Below are 18,378 nucleotides of genomic sequence, written 5' to 3' on the forward strand. Positions count from 1 at the left end.
CAACAAGAGAATGCCACGTCATCTACCAGGGATCGTGTCCTCGCAAACAAAATCTTGTAATGGTATCCTCCAAGAAGATCATAAATCTAAAACCACTCATTCTCTCTTGCGCTAAAAGAAAAAAGAAAGAACTCTCCGAAAGAAGAAGAAGAAGAAGAAGAAAACATGGCGACAAGCGCATCTGCTTTGCTCACACCCACAACAACCTTCTCCACTACAATCTCCCAGAAAAACCCCAACTCCATCTCATTCCACGGCCTCCGTTCTCTCCGCCTCGCTGGCTCCTCCTCCTCCGCCTTACCCAAGCTCTCCACAACCACCTCCGGGAGAAGATCTTCCTCCGCCGTCGTGAGAGCCGAGCTCAGCCCATCCGTCGTTATAAGCCTCAGCACTGGTCTCTCCCTCTTCCTCGGCCGGTTCGTCTTCTTCAACTTCCAGAGAGAGAATGTGGCGAAGCAGGTGCCGGAGCAAAACGGAAAAACCCACTTCGAAGCCGGAGACGATCGTGCCAAGGAGTACGTTAGCCTCTTGAAATCGAACGACCCTGTTGGATTCAACATCGTGGATGTTCTTGCTTGGGGTTCTATTGGCCACATTGTTGCTTATTATGTCTTGGCCACTTCTAGCAATGGCTACGATCCTAGCTTCTTTGGCTGATTCTTTCTGTCTCTCTGTTCCTTGTTCATGTATATGTTTGACTTGTATCTCAAGCTGCCAAATGTGTCCTCTTATCTATGTTTCTTCCACCTCTATTATTATTGTCTAGGGTATAAATCTCTCTTTCGTTTGCAACCCTTAAATATATTTCATGATCCTAAAATAGTCTGGAGATATAATTTTATTTTTTCTTCAATTTTTTTTTAAAGCTACCCATTCTCCACTTGTTTCATTTTCTCTTTATAAAAAAAAATATTTCAATTATAATTAATTACTAATAACATATTGTACTGTTTCAAATTTACTTATTTTATTTTATTATTTCGTTTTAACAGTAATACAACACGACTACTACTTATAAGCTAAATGTTTTTTTTTTTGAAAAAGGACATAACTTATAAGCTAAATGTTACCATTTGATACAATACAATTATTAAATATACAATACATAAAAATAAATAACATTAGAATTTACAAAGAAACATAAATATAATTCTCATTTAAATCTCACAAGCTGAAATTGCTTTTTAAATGTAAATCCTCTATATATTAATATAGGAACATCTGAAAAGATATAACCTCAAGTTTATAAAAATTATAAGAGTATTTGCGTGCCATATACAATGCCATATACAAGAAGTTTCTTATATTTAGGTAAATGACATAAATACTGTGCACATTCCATATTCCCAACGATGCCCCTACTATAACTCTGAGCTGAGTCTGACACACTAAACTCTAGAGTCTATAATCTTGTAATTATTACGCTATTCTACTCTATTACATGCAATCGGTTAATTAACAGTCGGAGACTAAATAATATCCAAATTTGTAGTTACATAATCTCTCTCATCTCACTGTCTAACTTCTGTTCTCTTTCTTCTTCCTATTTTTCCTTTGTGAAGATTTTGATTTGGTTCATACTATTATACATAGTTTGTTGTCTATAATATCAATGCGTATTATAACCGGATTAAAAATCATGTTCTCGAGTTGATTAATTATAAGAGATCAGATAGTACATATGTGTGACTCATAACCAGATATTAGAAAGTTAATCCGGATAAAACTTGTAATAGCCAACAATATCATTTTGTTAGCCGGAAGTAACATGTGAGATACCTTGATATGTATATCATCGTATTTAGTTCATTGAAGTGATTTTAGGATGCATTTAAGTGTGTATACTACATTTATATGTTCATTTTCATTGATAGAGGCTAAAGTGAATATTTAAAGTTTTGGGGTGAAACCTCAAAGTTAATTCTGCAACTTATTAAGTTTCGGTCAAAAATAAAAACTATACATGGATCAGGGATCATTTTTTTCATTTGTGAGGAGGTCTAGATTCTAGAATGTACAATCAAAATGCTAGGGACTAATTAGAGACAATATATGTACGATTCAAGAGTTTAGAGTCAGAAATAAAAATATAAAAAATCTTAGAGATCATATGTGCAAAAGAACCTAAAATGGTCATTGTTGTCTCAGCGAGCTTTTGGAGACTAATTGGAGCCGTGATGGTGAAAGCCACCAACTCCAAATCCAGAGCATGACAACCGTGGGAGAGGAGTAAGGTTATGGACAGCGGATCCAGGCGAAAGACACATCGGAGTGTTCGACAAGACGCGGAGGTGACGCAGTGTGGAGGAGACTCAGATTGAAAACCCCAGAAATACAATAAAACAATGAATCAAAAATCAAGTCTCATCATGAAACAAGGAACCAAACCGAAACCTACTGTGAAACAAGGAACCATGGATATAAGAAGAACCCATAAAATGTTGTTCGACCAAAAAAAAAGAAAAAGAAGAAAAAAAAAATACAGTGAAACAAGGAACCAAATATCATCTAAATCTGTATGTAGCCGACCAAATATCATTTAAATGTATATCATCTAAACAAGAAAAAAAAATGAATCTGACATCAACTGACACGACTACACTACCTAAATCCACCTACAGCATAGACTTCTAGCGACTCTCTCACTCTGCATGGACATAAAGGTAATTTCATTGTCCCTCACTAACTGTATGTGCAAATACTATTTTTATGCATGAATAGCTAATTACCGAGCTGAATATGGATATTGAGCTAAATTACTCAAATTAAAAAGTGTATATTCTAAGTGTCAGTTAGTTAATATGTCAATTAATCTTATACTAGGTGACCGACCCGCACCCTGTGCGGGTATAAAAATATTGTATAATATCGATTGAGTTTAAATGTAGGAGAAGGTGGAACAAGTGAGAGTTTCAATGCTGAGACATGATTTGCGCAAATCTCCAAGATGCAGTAGGGGTGGAATTCGTTATTTTTTCGGTTCGGTTGGTTTGTTTAGTTCGATTTTAATATTTTTTTTCAACGGAAGTAAACCATATTTAGTCTGATTCGGTGTGGTTTATGTCCAGTTTAGTTTATATTGGGTTCAGTTTGTTTTTCTGGATCGGTTTAATTAGGCTCTTTGTCGCTTAATTTTTTAAATAAAAATTATATTTTAAAACATAAATTATGTACACATAAACTATGTGAACTAAATTCAATATAAAACTGAAACAAAAACTAAAAAAGTCACAAAGTATATAAGAATAAAACAAATGAATGTTAACTAAAGTAAAAAAAATCAACATCATTAGTATGTTTTTAATAAAAGTTAACTAATAAAAAAAAATGTAAGAAAAATATACAGGAAATAATGATGTATTAAAAAATGTGATAAAAATCTCATAGGTATCACAATCCCATAGAAACCTGAAAAGAAAATGTGATAAAAATTTTAAATATAATCCATAAGTAATATAAAATAAGAAGAACAATTATGAATTAAAAAAATCCCATAGAAACCTGCAAAAATTGTCAAATTTTGTTAGCAATTGAACAATATAAAATAATTTAATAGATTTCAAAATTTTATTGAGACTTATCTTACTATTAAATTTGCATATCGCTATTGAAACAGACTGAAAATGGTTTCTAGTCAACTACAATTGGTCTTTCGTCTGTGTTATTTATCTGTTAATAGAAAAAATAAACAAATGTAAGAATTTATAAATTTTAATTTTTTTATCAAATAAAAATAGACTAATAAGTTAGTATTGACATCCCTTAGGTGTCTTATTTATATATACTCTATCTTCCTTTTTTGTTGTGTTATTAGGGGGATATTTTCATAATAAATGATGTTTAGAAATATATTTTCATAATAAATAACGAAACAGTTCAAAGAAAAATATTAAATTCATAATGTAATTAAATGATTTACAATAAATATGATATAAACTTGTGAAATTAAATCATATTCAAAATAAGGTAAGTTTTTAAAAACAAATTAACAAATTAGAAACATTAAGGTAAATTGCATTAAAACGATGTGATAAATATGATTACTTGCACAAGTAATATGTGTTCAAAATAAGTTAGGTTATTAATAAACTAAAAACATTAAGGTAAATTACCTTTAAACTATCATTGATTCATCAATCAACTTGTGCAAGTAATCATGACTAAAAGAAGTTATTTTACGCGAATTAACTAATTAGGTAAATTCCTTTTTTAATATCCATATATATATATATAATGAAGATAATAGTTTTGGGCTTTTCTAAATCTCAGATCACCAAACACGTTTGATGCAATATCACATGTATATAGTGTGGTATTGCCTTAGTTGAATAATCTTGATAGTGAACTCACTGATTTCAATGTATTATAAGTGTACGGAAGTTGACGTTGACATATAACGTGCATTTTTAATGTGGGAGAAAGTGGGATAAGTGAGAGTTTCAATTCTGAGACAGAGTTTGCGTAAATCTTTTAGATGCAGTATGGTAGAGATAAAGAACGAGTTGCATAGCTGCTCATCCGAAAACACCCTGTGCATGCATAAAAATATTCAAAATATAAGAAAATAAATAGTGTTAAGTTTTAGAAGTTACATATTGTATATTATGACTAAGTGAAATTGTGTTCTATAAATGATATAATTGTATATTTTAGGTGAAATATTATATTTATGTTTTTATAGTTTTTTAAAAAAATAGTGATATATTAAAAGAAAATATGATAAAAATTGAAATATAATCCATAAGTAATATAAAATAAGAAGTACAATTCTCGGAAAAAAAATCTCATCGCAACCTGCAAACAGTTATTTAGTTTTGTTAGCAATTTTACAATATCAAATAATTTAATAGATTTCTAAATTAATTTACTGCAACGAAAACAATATGAAATTTACATACCAGTATCGAAATAGTCTGAAAACTGGTTTGTAGTCAACCACAACCAGTCTTTTCATCTGTGTCATTTATCTGTTAATAGAAAAAACAAACAACTGTAAGAATTTATAAATTTAAAAATTTAAAAATTTTATCGAATAAAAACAGACTAAAATTGCGGTTGTGTAAATTTCATTAAAATATATAAAGTTATGAGTTTAAGACTTTGAGAGTATCTTTATATATAGTCGATCTTCCATGTGGGAAAGTTATTAGGGGCCTATATTTCATAATAAATGAAGTTTGAGAAATATTTTTCGTAATATATAATAAAATTGATTAAAGAAAGATATTAACATTATATTTTCATCAACTGGTTTGCATTTAATATATAAGAACTTGAAAAAGTAAAAACTATATTAAAATAAGGTAAATCATTAAAAACGAATTAACAATTTAGAAACATTAAAATAAATTGCATTTGAAAATGTAATAAATGTGATAGTAACTTGCATAAGAAACATATGTATATGCCATAATAAATATTTCTCATAATAAATCACTAAACAACTTAAATATTAATTAAATCTACATTGTCATTAACTGGTTTGCGACAATTAACATATCAACTTGCGCAAGTGATTGATAACAAAATAAGGTAACTATCATATCAACTTGCATAAGGAATCAATAACAAAATAAGGTAAATTATTGATAATCGATTTAAACAATTAGGAACATTTAGGAAAACTATATTTAATGCAAATATCATTTGTATATTTGAGTACACTAATGTATAATACACAATATAATTGGTATATTCCAATATATTAATGTATAGTAGTAATTAAAGATTAATGACTAAGACTAATAAGGAAAACTACTTAGATTTTCATATATATATTGTGTTCAATTAATGAATATTTTCAAAAGATTCATAACTGATTTATTTCTAATGTTATATAACTTATATATTTCTAGGTTAAGAAAGAACATTAATAATTTTTAAAAATATATTAAATATATAGTACAATAATACATATTGTAAAACAAATATTGTATGTATTTTGGCTACTTAAAAATATATACAATATGTAGCTTTTTCATTATTGGATTAAAAATTTTAATTATTCATTATAGTATATTACTTGGTAGTAACATAATTTATCTCGGGATCTTCATCCTACGATATGTTATATAATGCAAAAGAAACCTAGGTTAACTTATGTTACTACCAAGTTATGAATCTTTTGATATTTGTAACTATATGAACACTTTTGTCTTTGTGTTCATATATTTGTCCCATATTTAGCTTGATACGTTTGCAGTATGCATTCATATTATGGTGTATTAGCCTTATTTGAGTGGTGCATTCAAGTTTTATTGATTCGTTTATAATAATTTTTAAATTTCTAATATGAATGCCTTGCTCACAAAGTATGTAATTACTGCAGTCCGTATTAATTATAACCGATGAAAAAATGGTAATGTTTGATTCGATTAACTATACTATATTACTGCAGTAATTTATTATATGGATTCAAATTTGGTAATGTTTGGTTGATGAAAAAAAATAAATGAAAAAGAAATTATCAAAAATTCAACCAATAAGATTAAGAGAATTAATCATAGAAGCTCTCTATGAGTGACACCTAAGCAAAAATCACTAAAGTGACTTCTTTTTAATGTATAGGAGGATTATGAATTAATAATCATATTTTATAAAGACATTTTATCATTAAGTCTAATAGTTCCTGAAATATTTGTCATAAAAGTTCTTGTAAATATATACATTTTTTGAGATATATAAAGTCTTATGGTTCTTGTAATATTTTTTCCCTTTAATAAGCCATGAAGCAATTTAAAGAAAGATATTATAAATTGACTGTAATAAATTTGTAATAATTAACGCACCATCTAAGACAAGTAATTTTTGGCAAAATAAGGTAATCATCATATCAACCTGCGCAATTAATTGATAACAAAATAAGGTAAGTTATTAATAAACGAATTAACTAATTAAAAGCTTTTACTAACAAGGTATATCTTTCCTAATACCATAATATGAGTATAAAATTAAAGAATAATAAATAGTTTTGATTTTGATATATTGTAAATCTATAGAATATATAATAATTATGTTTTATCACTTATATTTAATATAGAAGTTTGTATATAACCGATTTAATTTTAACATTAGTATTAGAAAGATATATTAGTGTGTAGTTTTTTCAATTGTTGGGTTTAATTTAAATTTTAATAACTATATTACATTACTTAGTAGTAACCCTAACAAAATTACCTTGTTGTTTGATTAAAAAAAATTATTTTGTTCGATGGTGTTGAGATCGTTGTTGATTTGGTTTGAAGCTTGATAACTATGTCTTTTGATAATTCAGCTTACATTTAATTTTTGTTTTTCATATTACCACAAACATCAACGTGGAAACCATTACCATGGCACATGTTTTAACTTATAAGTGATCGATCATTTTTGGAAATTTTTTTAATGAAAAATAAATGTTTTATTTAACAAAACACTACCAATAGTAAACAAAACGCAAAAGAGTTTTACGAAACTCAACTTCCATTAACCTTCTTACAATACATTCTTATCTCTCCACTTATCATTTTCAATGGAAACAAAGCACTGATCATCCTCTTATGAACCCAATATGTTTTCAATGTTGAAAGAAATCAGTGATGCCTGTATTTAGCACATAATATCTATGTTGCCATCATTGACCTTGCAGCAAATGACCATCTCTATCATATTGATATATAATCTGAAACAAAAAAAGAATTTTCAGTTTTAAAAACACTATAAATAAAAAAAAGTTGAAATATAATACAAAGAAAGACCAAATAGTTTGGGTTCTTCAGTCAACTATTCCCTTTTATCAAATTGATTCTTTTGAAATATGCAACAAAAATTTTACAGCATAAACAAAATCAACGGCTTCGTTTCAATTCAGAATGCCTCGTTTATATAGTATAATGGTAGACTTTACTAAAATATTTAGCTTTCACTATATAGGTGGAAAATAGTTTACACTAATGATTTAATTAACAAATCTTACCCTTTTAATTTAAATATTAAAGTATGAGATTAGGAAATAAGATATTATGTCAGTAGAGAAAATACCATCCTACTATAAATATTTTAAAAATATAATATGATTATTCAATTTTGATGTATAGTAGAGAAAATACCATTCTAAGCGCACATTATTTGCAGGATCGGAATGGTGAACTCTTAGAGGTCTGAAAAGTGAACACTTCCCTCAAATCATCTCTGAAAAAATATTTAAAAAAAATTACAATCAGAAAACCAAAAAAATTATATATGTATATATAAGCTTATAATTCTAAACAATAATATAAATCTACTAAACCGCAAGTGTTTCTAGAGTGTTTGAGGAGTGTTTCCTTAGTTATAAATTAAAAAAATACAAATCCCACTGTTTTAGATGAGTTTTAGAGTGTTTTAACAAAAATCGCACCAAATTCTCTAATTCTCCTGTAATCATCTAAAAACTCATTAAAAATCAAATGACTTCAAATTTCAGATTCAATGCACCCCCTAAGAGAATTAATCGTAGAGGTTCTCTATGAGTGCCACCTAAGCAGAAATCACTAAAGTGACTTCTCTTTTAATGTATAGGGGGATTACAGCTTCCAATATGAATCGCCTCCTTCTTATTTATATATGTATTAGTACAATTAGTCATAGTGAAAAGGACAAAAGTCCAATTTTTCCTCTTAATAACTCAAAGATGCCATGCTTTGCACATGCTTCCTATATACGCTACATCTCGGTTGCATATGGAGAATGTGGTAAATTCCTATTGTCGCAGACATCCGAGTACCTAATTAAAAACTTATTGCATGATCACCTAATTAACTTTATTTTAATGGTTTTGTAGCTAAATAACTCTATTTAATTGATTAAATGAAAGAAATTCATAAAAACAATTTAAACATTCATACCTGCAAAATTGCGGGCATCCACTTAGTTTCTTGATAAATTTGATCTTGCTATGGATCACAAAGAACATGCATAAATTTATAAATTTAAACCAAAGAAGAGCACAAACAAAACTTTGTTCCTGAAGTTTTTAACACATTTAAGTAAAAGGAAAATAGACAACTGCTTAAGGAAGAGACCAAGTCACCAAGGTAAGAAGCAAAAATCAAAACTTAACACATATACTTAAAAATAGACAAATCTCTCGAACATCTTATCATTTGTGTGTAATCTTGTCCTTGCCATGAAACTTCCTTCCAGCATCTACGGATTCTCTGTAGACCAAAGAGAGAAAAACACACAGACACATCAGTTATAAACTGATCAAACAAAAACATATAACGAATATGAATGATCTGCAATATAGAAGACAATTTCGAAAATCTATTTTTTGCTTGGCATAGAGGTGAGAAAACTTAGGTTAGCTGTGGTTGTATATATATATATATATATATATAGCATTAAGTTTGTCGATGCTCCAGAACTGTCTCTCAAATATTTGCTTTGGAATATACAATATTTGTTAAGAAAATCTCTAGAGTATTGGTCAAGTAAAATATTTTAAAATACAAATAGTTGGTGATGGTTTACTTATCTTTCAAATATATATGGTACTATAGGAATATAATATCGCAGGGAAAATCTTTTTTAATTAAATCTTAAATTAGTATAGTTAATACATACCCTTGATGCCCAAGTTAGTATATATAGTGTATTTTATTCATAATGACTTGCCTCATTTATTTGTGTGAATGTAAGTTATCCCCTTATTAACTTTATTAACTTGCGCATTTTAAATAAGGTAACATAATTCTTGCGCAAGTAATTTATTTATAATAAGAAAACTAATTATTACATGTATTAACTAATATTCTTGTGCAAGTAATGTTAATAGGGGGATTAAATTTTTTTTTTTTTTTTCAATTAGTATTCAATGTTACCTTCCTTTTATAGGGGGATCGATCAATTAAAAAAATCTTTGAATTGATAAAGTGACTTTATATATTCTTATATATCTATAAACTACATAAAATAATAAACCAAAATATTTATTTGAATTGATAAAATGACTTTATATATCATACTTTCGACAATTAGTTACCATAAATAGTTATTAATAATATTATGTAAGTCATTTGGAAACTATTATATTTATTTGAATTGATAAAATGATTTTATATATCATACTTTCGACAATTAGTTACCATAAATAGTTATTAATAATATTATGTAAGTCATTTGGAAAATATTATATTTATTTGAATTGATAAAATGATTTTATATACCATACTTTCGACAATTAGTTACCATAAATAGTTATTAATAATATTATGTAAATAATTTGGAAAGTGATGTTAATTGGTCATTAAATTATGTTTTTCCTTGCAATTAGTATTCAATGGTACTTTCTTATTATATTGGGATCGATGAATTGAAGAAAATAAAAAAGAAAAGAAGAAAATCGAAAACCATCGACCAATGAAATTATAACAATTTTCCTGAGAAGCTCTGTATGAGCGACACGTGTCAGAAATCACTAAAATGACTTCTCTTTTAATATATAGGGGGATGTCAGTTTAAGAATGCAATTGAAAAAAACGTTGGTCCAAAATCGATTAAAAGATTCGCTAGGGACATAATATAAGAGAGTTTATAACCGACATCCCCTGTATATATCCTTGTTCGGAAACTCGCTAGGCGCTACGCGTGCGGCATACACGGGCCTAGCGATTTATTGAAAAAACGGGAAAAAATCGGAGAATACGCGGGGAGGAATTTTTTATACTTTTATACGTATAATTTCTTATTTTAATCATATAGTGCAAAAAAATGTATTATACATGTTCATTAAAGATACATCATTGATAATAGAATGCTATAGAGTCTCTATATGCTGGTAACATCAACATTTCTCTATGCAAATCAAAGTAAATACGTTTATATTAATTAAATTGTACAGATATCCAAGCTATTACGCCTTGTTTAGTGGTCTTTTCCTCCCCTTAAGTAGTTAGACGTCACGTGTTCGAATGAGAGCAAGTCCGTTTTTTGACATTTTATTATTTTTAGCTTTAATGAATGTAAATGACCAATACACCCTCATCTTCAACCTTCTTCTACGAATTTCCAGACCTAATAAGCAGTCATCTTCCAGTTTTTTGCGATTTCACCATTTTAAGAAGCAATTTTTGTGGGATTCAACTTCATATAGAAGATCTATAAGGTATAATCTGATTTCTAACTAAAAACTTTGATATTTTCAAACTTTTTTAGATTTGGAAAAATCGATTTTACTAAATTAAGCGGGTGATTTCTCTATTTCTCCAGTTAACGCGTTCAATATATGGCTCAGCGCCTAGACACACCGATCACCTCCATTTCGCCACGGTGACCTTCCGATGTGCGTTTAATCGGACGGGTAATCGGCAACTCGCCCGAGTTTTAGAACAAGGGTATATATTATGGTCCATTGACGTCTCACCTACAGTTTGTATTTAACTCATTCTAACCGAAAATTTAAAAACAAATAGGGGATGTGATTACAACAATTTGATAACCATGAAACTGCACTGACAACAAATCAGTGAGACCTAAGTTCGACTAAATACACTAAAACTGTGAGAAATCAAATAAAGTCCTACGTCGGATTTTAGACAAAAAAGTCTAATATATAAGAAGATATCCAACTCTAATAATACGAAACATTTTGGGAAGGAACCTAAAAGTAAATTCATGCGAGCTTGCTATTAAAGTTCAAAATAAACAATATCGTACTAAACAGATATGATAGAATTGGACATAGGGTTTAATAATCCCAACAAAAACTATGTGTTATCGTGACCATTTTACATTTGTCATACTAAAATGTATGAAAACTCAGTTCTCGATATAGCTAGATTTTAATCAAATAAAATATAACTCAATTCTCAATGAACATATAATGTCACCAGTAACACTATGTTTAGCATTCATTTCATCTTGGTATTTTTTATCATGCATTATGGATTCAAATGAAGGGATTTTTTATTGATCATACAATTGCGTTTCTGTGATCATACAATTTCGTTTCTGTGATCACTACTAAAGGGATCTAGGAATCTATGATGGATCATACAATTTCGTTTGTGTAGATGCATGCATTACAAAAGTGATATGATGGAAAATGTCATTTACGTAATAATTCAATGGTTATTATCTTTAACTAATAGTTGCGTCTGTTTATCAATTGAATGGTACGATCCTCCATATAATCTTAGGTATGTTAATACTCTTATGAAAAAAATATTTGTATCTGAAAATAACAAAATCGCTAATGACCGCAAAAATGGAAATGAAGTTTTATTCAAGTTTCTAAATATCTAATGAATAATATACAATTAATTTTGATTGTTCTAATAAATTTATTTTGAAATATAGATGATTCATTCTAATTAAATATATATATATATATATATATATAATTGAATTGGTTTAAGATTACTAAACCAAATATAAAATAAATACATATATAATATTTTAATATTACTTAAGTAAATTTGATATAATCATTAAATTAATTATTTTTAGATAATAATAAATTATCATACAAAACACTAAAATTATTTAAAAATAACAATGATAAATTATCAACTAAATTACTAAAATTATTTATCAAAAATATGACAAATAAGTAAAATTAGCTAAAATTATGGGGAGCATGATACATAAACAAAATATGACAAATAAGTAAAATTAGCTAAAATTATGGGGAGCATGACACATAAACAAATTTATTTATTTTTGAGATAATAATAAATTATCAGATAAATCACTAAAATTAATTAAAGATGATAATGACAAATTGTCAACTAAAATATTAAAATTATTTATAGAGAATATGACAAATAAACAAAATTACCTAAAGTTATGAAGATTATGACACATAAGCAAATTTACTTCTCAAATAATAGTATAGATTGATTGTAATATTTATATATTCTTTTTTTTTTGAAACTGAATATTTATATATTCTATGTATGGATAATACATCTAATTTGACAACTTTAAAATTTATGAGTTACTTAACATGTTTATTGTATATTTAATACGTGATTTTTCTTTTCTTTATTTTGCAAGTAGTTAATTTTTCGAGTACTTCCAACGAAAGCCTAGTTATTTATCACGCAAAATATATCAGAGATTTTTATTGCCATAGTTGGCATAAATCCGTAATTAAACATTTAATGATCAGATACTGCAAATTCGAATTTTGGGGCATAATAAAAATATTCTCCAGCGTAATATTTTTTTAGAGGACTTGTTAAACCTAAATTTATGATCTTATTATAAATACTAGGGCTGACATTTATTATCCAGAATCTGGATCTGATCCAAGATCCAACCCGGATTCGCTATGAAAATATGATACATATCTTGATCTGGATCCGAATAGTAAAATATCAGATACGTCAAATCCGTATTCGGATATCTTGATTTTAAGTCCGGATATCTGATCTGGATCCAAGTTTTTAAAATATATTAATTAAAAAAATTATTAATAACTATAATTGATATATTATTATCTACACATAAAATTAGTCTTATAATATAATATTTTAATAATCTTATTTATATATATTTATAAATTTTATATAAATATTTAATTAATACATTATTTTAAAATTTTAGTATTTTTAAGAAGTGATTTTAAAAGAAAAAAAATTATTTTTAACGGGTCCAAATCCGAATCCGGATACTCGCGGATAATACAATATTGGGGTGGATATCCTAAACCCGAAGACATGAATCCGAATACTAATATCACGGATACGAGTACCCTAAAATACCCCAAATATATGGTCCATCTCAGGCCTGATGAATACAAAGACCGACTAGCAGCATAATTCACACTTTGCAGCTTATCTTTTTATAGATTTCTATATGGCCAAATTGGCTGGAAAACCATAAAACAAAAGTTAATTAGGTAACCATGCAGAAAATAAGTTAATTAGCTTGTTGGATATAGGAGAATAAGCAAAACTACACAATTGCCCCGTTGCCATATCCGAGTAGTGTATAGGCTGCAGATTTTGGATGCATTTGCAATTGTGGTATAATGTTCTGTTCGACGCCTCCTGTAATCTACTGTAGACGGATTTGCTGTAGCAGCTCATCAATCACCATTATCATCATCATAGAAAACAAACACCATCGCAACTGTATAGCTCAAACTAATCAAACAAAGGAAACAAAAACATAAATAAAAATCAGCAACAATCAGAGATAGTAACAAGGCCATGGAAAAACACACCACTACAAGAAAAAGGTTTGATAGTCGACCACCACAATTCTAGTAAAGTTTCGGAATCGACAACTTCTGGTGAGTTTTCAAGAAAAAAAATCAACGGAGTTTGACAGTCGGAAAATTGAGTCTGTTGTCAAGTCCTCGGAAAATTTCCGATAGATAGTCTTATCGTAAATTGTCAGTAACATTTGTCAGGAATTTATCAGTATTTTCCGAGACTTGAGTTTCCGATAAAAGTTATCATCGGAAAAGTCATTGGTTGTTTCTGACACGTTTGTAGGAAACTTCCGATGAGTTTTGTTGTGGTAATTTTAACGGTAATCTCGAAGAACTCTCCGAGAAATGAGTGGTTGAATACCGACTTAAGCATCCATCAGAATATGCCAAGATATTTATGAGGAAAACTGATTTACAATAAAAAATATTTTTTTTTGGAGCTGGTAATATGGATTATGAAGATGGTGTTTTGGAGTACAGATCAGATATGAATTGTGGAGTCAAGATACTGGAACCCAGAATATGATTGAATGGGAAATAAAAGAGTGAAGAAGTTGTTTTCAGTCGCAGAATTGTATTCAATTGGAAATAAATTTACAGAGGCTCTGTTTTCTCTTAACATAGATAGAGCATGAGCAAAAACATAAGAAAAGAAGCGAAATGTCACAATTTTTAATACATCCATCATAATAAAAACTAACTACTCACACAGAAGTGAAGTGAGAAGGTCGAGATATTGTTTCCAATAGCAGAATCGTATTGAATGGGAAAATTACAAAGACTATGTTTAACTTTTACAAAAACAGAGTACGGAAAAAATGGTAAGAGAAGTCAAACTTAATATCATTTCATGTACATTCATTAATGGAAAAACAAACTACTCGTTCCTTAACAATTGTTAGCATTCCTTAACAATTGTTACCATCTTCGGCTGATTGTAGGTAGAAAACCGAAATAGATAAGTAAGAGAAAAAATTGAAAAGAAACGAGGTGAAAGTGAAACAGGTAGGCTAAGATTATTTTAGAGTAGACAAATCATATTATATACGTTATAAGGTTATAACTGGCATATATGAAAAAAGGAACAGTGACTTACCGAACACCTAAATAATGTTTTTTCGTGTATATGTAGTGCAATTGCTCTTTCTATATTGTAAATAAATAGGTCTAGTGTTATAAACTAAAGAGAATGTGGAGAGTGATTTGTGAGAAAGTTGTGTGTATTTCTCATTAGCCAACACCACAATATATAGTGGTTTGATACAAGGGTTTACAAATGCTTTACAAGGAATAAAATCTACACATTGATTACATTGACTACATTGATGTCATAGAGAAGACTTGGTCATGGTGATAACTCCAAGGTTGACTGAGTCTTCTGATCTCGGTCCGGTTTGTAGATGAACCGATGTAGACCGGATGTAAACCTCCTTGCACTTCCTCTTGTATATGTTGGACTTGTATAGTACTTGGTTAAGTACTTGGTTATGGTCCATCCACACAATAGATTTTATAACACTCCTCCTTGGATGCCATAACCATATGAGTTCATAATATGCTTAATGTTGTCTCATTAAAACCTTACTAGGAAAACCCATTGGGATAAAACCATAGTTAAGGAAAAAGAGTACAACACATACTACTCCCCCTGATTTGAACATCACTTGCTGAATAGATGTTCATGGATTCTTTACTTGAACAATCTTGTATTGTTCGGACATATCATGTCTCTTAGAATCCTGATGGTACCTTAGAAAATGTACCACTTTGATATCGACCACTTTAGTACTTTAGATAAAATGTACTATTTTATACTCTGGTCGTTTTGATTATGGTCCTTGACCAAATCACTCTTATATGCCTTTCCATAATATTGGCTGGCTAGTACTTTAGATCCTTTGTATAATATGGATCATCATTATATCAAGTATGAGCTACTTAGCTCTCTAGGACTTATGGATATTCCTTAGCTTTATGAGTATAATATTATTTGCCATAAACAACTTTAAACATAGGTCATGTCGGTTAGATCATGATCCTTATTTACATATGTTCATAGATGATCTATGATTGATCTGAGACATTGTCAATCTTAGTGTGCCGGCAATTCGTACACATATATATATATGGACGATTGGACTGATCTAGGCCGGACACGGTCATGACATAGAATTGATCTAATTGATCCTCAAATTTATGTCTAATGACATCCCTGATCTACAGCTTTATCATGGACCAAATCTTATAATATGGTCGGACCCGTTGGGTCGCATATGGACGCATAATGCGGTCCTACACCTTTTTGTTCAAAGATGAACTTTGATCTTATAGCTTATCTTTATGATAGCTTATTCATTCATACCACAGCTTGGTTGGTTCATGCTGAGAATTTTGACCAACCATAAGTATTACCAAAATTTGGCTAATTTGTGGTGATGGTCTATAACCTTTCTAAGGTTTGATGAATAACCATTTAACCTATCTTAGGCTGTTTAGTATATCACAAAAAATTTAAAAATTCCTCTATGGACTGATTTGAATTGTTCTTATAGAACCTTTTCATTTGCTTACATGTAGCAATTTAATTCAGTCCATGGACAGCTTTAGGAAAATGCTGTTCATGAGAACTTCTTTTCTCATCTTATGACTCTGAGCTCAGTATATTTTGGTAAACCTTTTAGGTACCAATAATATTATCATCATCCAGTGAGTCATATATAACATACTACATCTTTTGAATTTCTTCCAGACATTATATGTAGTGACATATGTAGTATTATCCACCACTTTGGATTATATAGAACTCCCTTGGTCTGTCTCACGATTTTATCCTTCTTTCAGGATTTATCTATTCACTGGGCATCATATGGCGTTTACATATTCATGGCCAATTCAATACGCCTTTATCTGTCACTTTTAGAAACCCCACGTTTCTTTCTTTATTCATTATTATGAGTACTCTTGCGTGGGTTCATGATCCTCGATTCATTATTCATGTGCTACATATTCGCGCTTTTCTTATGAATGTATTGTGTCGACACATTTATATATATATGGTTTCCTTCCAGACATCAAATAATTCATTGAGATCTCATCATTATCAATGCCTTCAGTACCATGAGGTCCGGCGTCCCGAACCCCAAGTGTTGATATTGACGGCATAGCCATTTCGGCCTTGTCTGGAAAGTCTATGACCTCGGTTTTTTTTTGCACCTTTCTTTAATTTCCGAGGTTCCTTTTGGAACATATATTCGGTCTTATATTAGACTCTGTAGCAACTTGGTTGTGTCTTTAAGACATCAAAACCGTGTGGTGCTAAGCTGGGATGACATAGTCATTTTTTCTCGGGTCAATGTGTCTGGTATTTTATTTTGCTATCATTGTAGCATATGGACGTCTATAAATCTTTTCTAGTCCGAGGATCTTTGCCAAGACAATGATGGTTGATACCATTCTTTACCAGCTTACTACTTCTCCTTTCAAATGTTGGATATTGGGATTCATAAACTCTATGTAATCCTTGTTCCTTGGCCTATGATTAAATCACCCATTTTGGCTTAAGGTTTCTTTTAAATTTATGGAGAAAGTATATTCATAATATATATCCAACATATATTCTCAATCCTCCTTATGAGATTCTAAGATCATATGATCTTTAGATGGCACATATATTTGTGGTGGATTCATTCATAATATCTTAATTCATAATATCTTAATATGATATATGTCTGGACTCATGACCCGTATTAGTCTGAGGTGGGAATATTTATTATCACTTATATGGCCTGATATAATATCAATGGCTTGATGCAAGTTAATCTTTTATAACTCATGATGTCCCCAAGCATATGGACTTTTAGATTTTGAACCTTATAGGTAATGGTCATAATATCATAAATTCAACCAATATGTAATATGGTTGTGGACCATGTTTCACGGATTTTAGTATGGTCATGTATCATGGGATTTGTCCTCACTCCCCCTCATGAACATACTCTAATTCGTGGTGCTTGGGACAATAAATTCCCTTGTGCATAGATATAAATTACACAAACGTGAGATCTTATGGGATAGCTTTTGTGCCTTTTTAAATCTTTGCATCATAATTCAGATGGCTAAGTATGGTAATGCCATCTAAGTGATAATTTTCGTGGGTCAATCAAACATGATTATGATTGCCCTGGCTATTTGCCTAA

General features: G+C 29.6%; 1 protein-coding gene across 1 annotated transcript; it reads right to left on the reverse strand.

The window, feature by feature from the left end:
• Positions 1–71: 71 nt before the first annotated feature.
• On the reverse strand, positions 72–828 carry LOC130495928 (uncharacterized). The gene has a single exon (XM_056987554.1). The coding sequence runs from the start codon at positions 594–596 to the stop codon at positions 87–89; it is 510 nt and encodes a 169-aa protein (XP_056843534.1). The 5' UTR covers positions 597–828; the 3' UTR covers positions 72–86.
• Positions 829–18,378: the final 17,550 nt, after the last annotated feature.

Source organism: Raphanus sativus, chromosome 6, assembly GCF_000801105.2.
Source record: "Raphanus sativus cultivar WK10039 chromosome 6, ASM80110v3, whole genome shotgun sequence".
NCBI classification, from domain to species: Eukaryota; Viridiplantae; Streptophyta; class Magnoliopsida; order Brassicales; family Brassicaceae; genus Raphanus; species Raphanus sativus.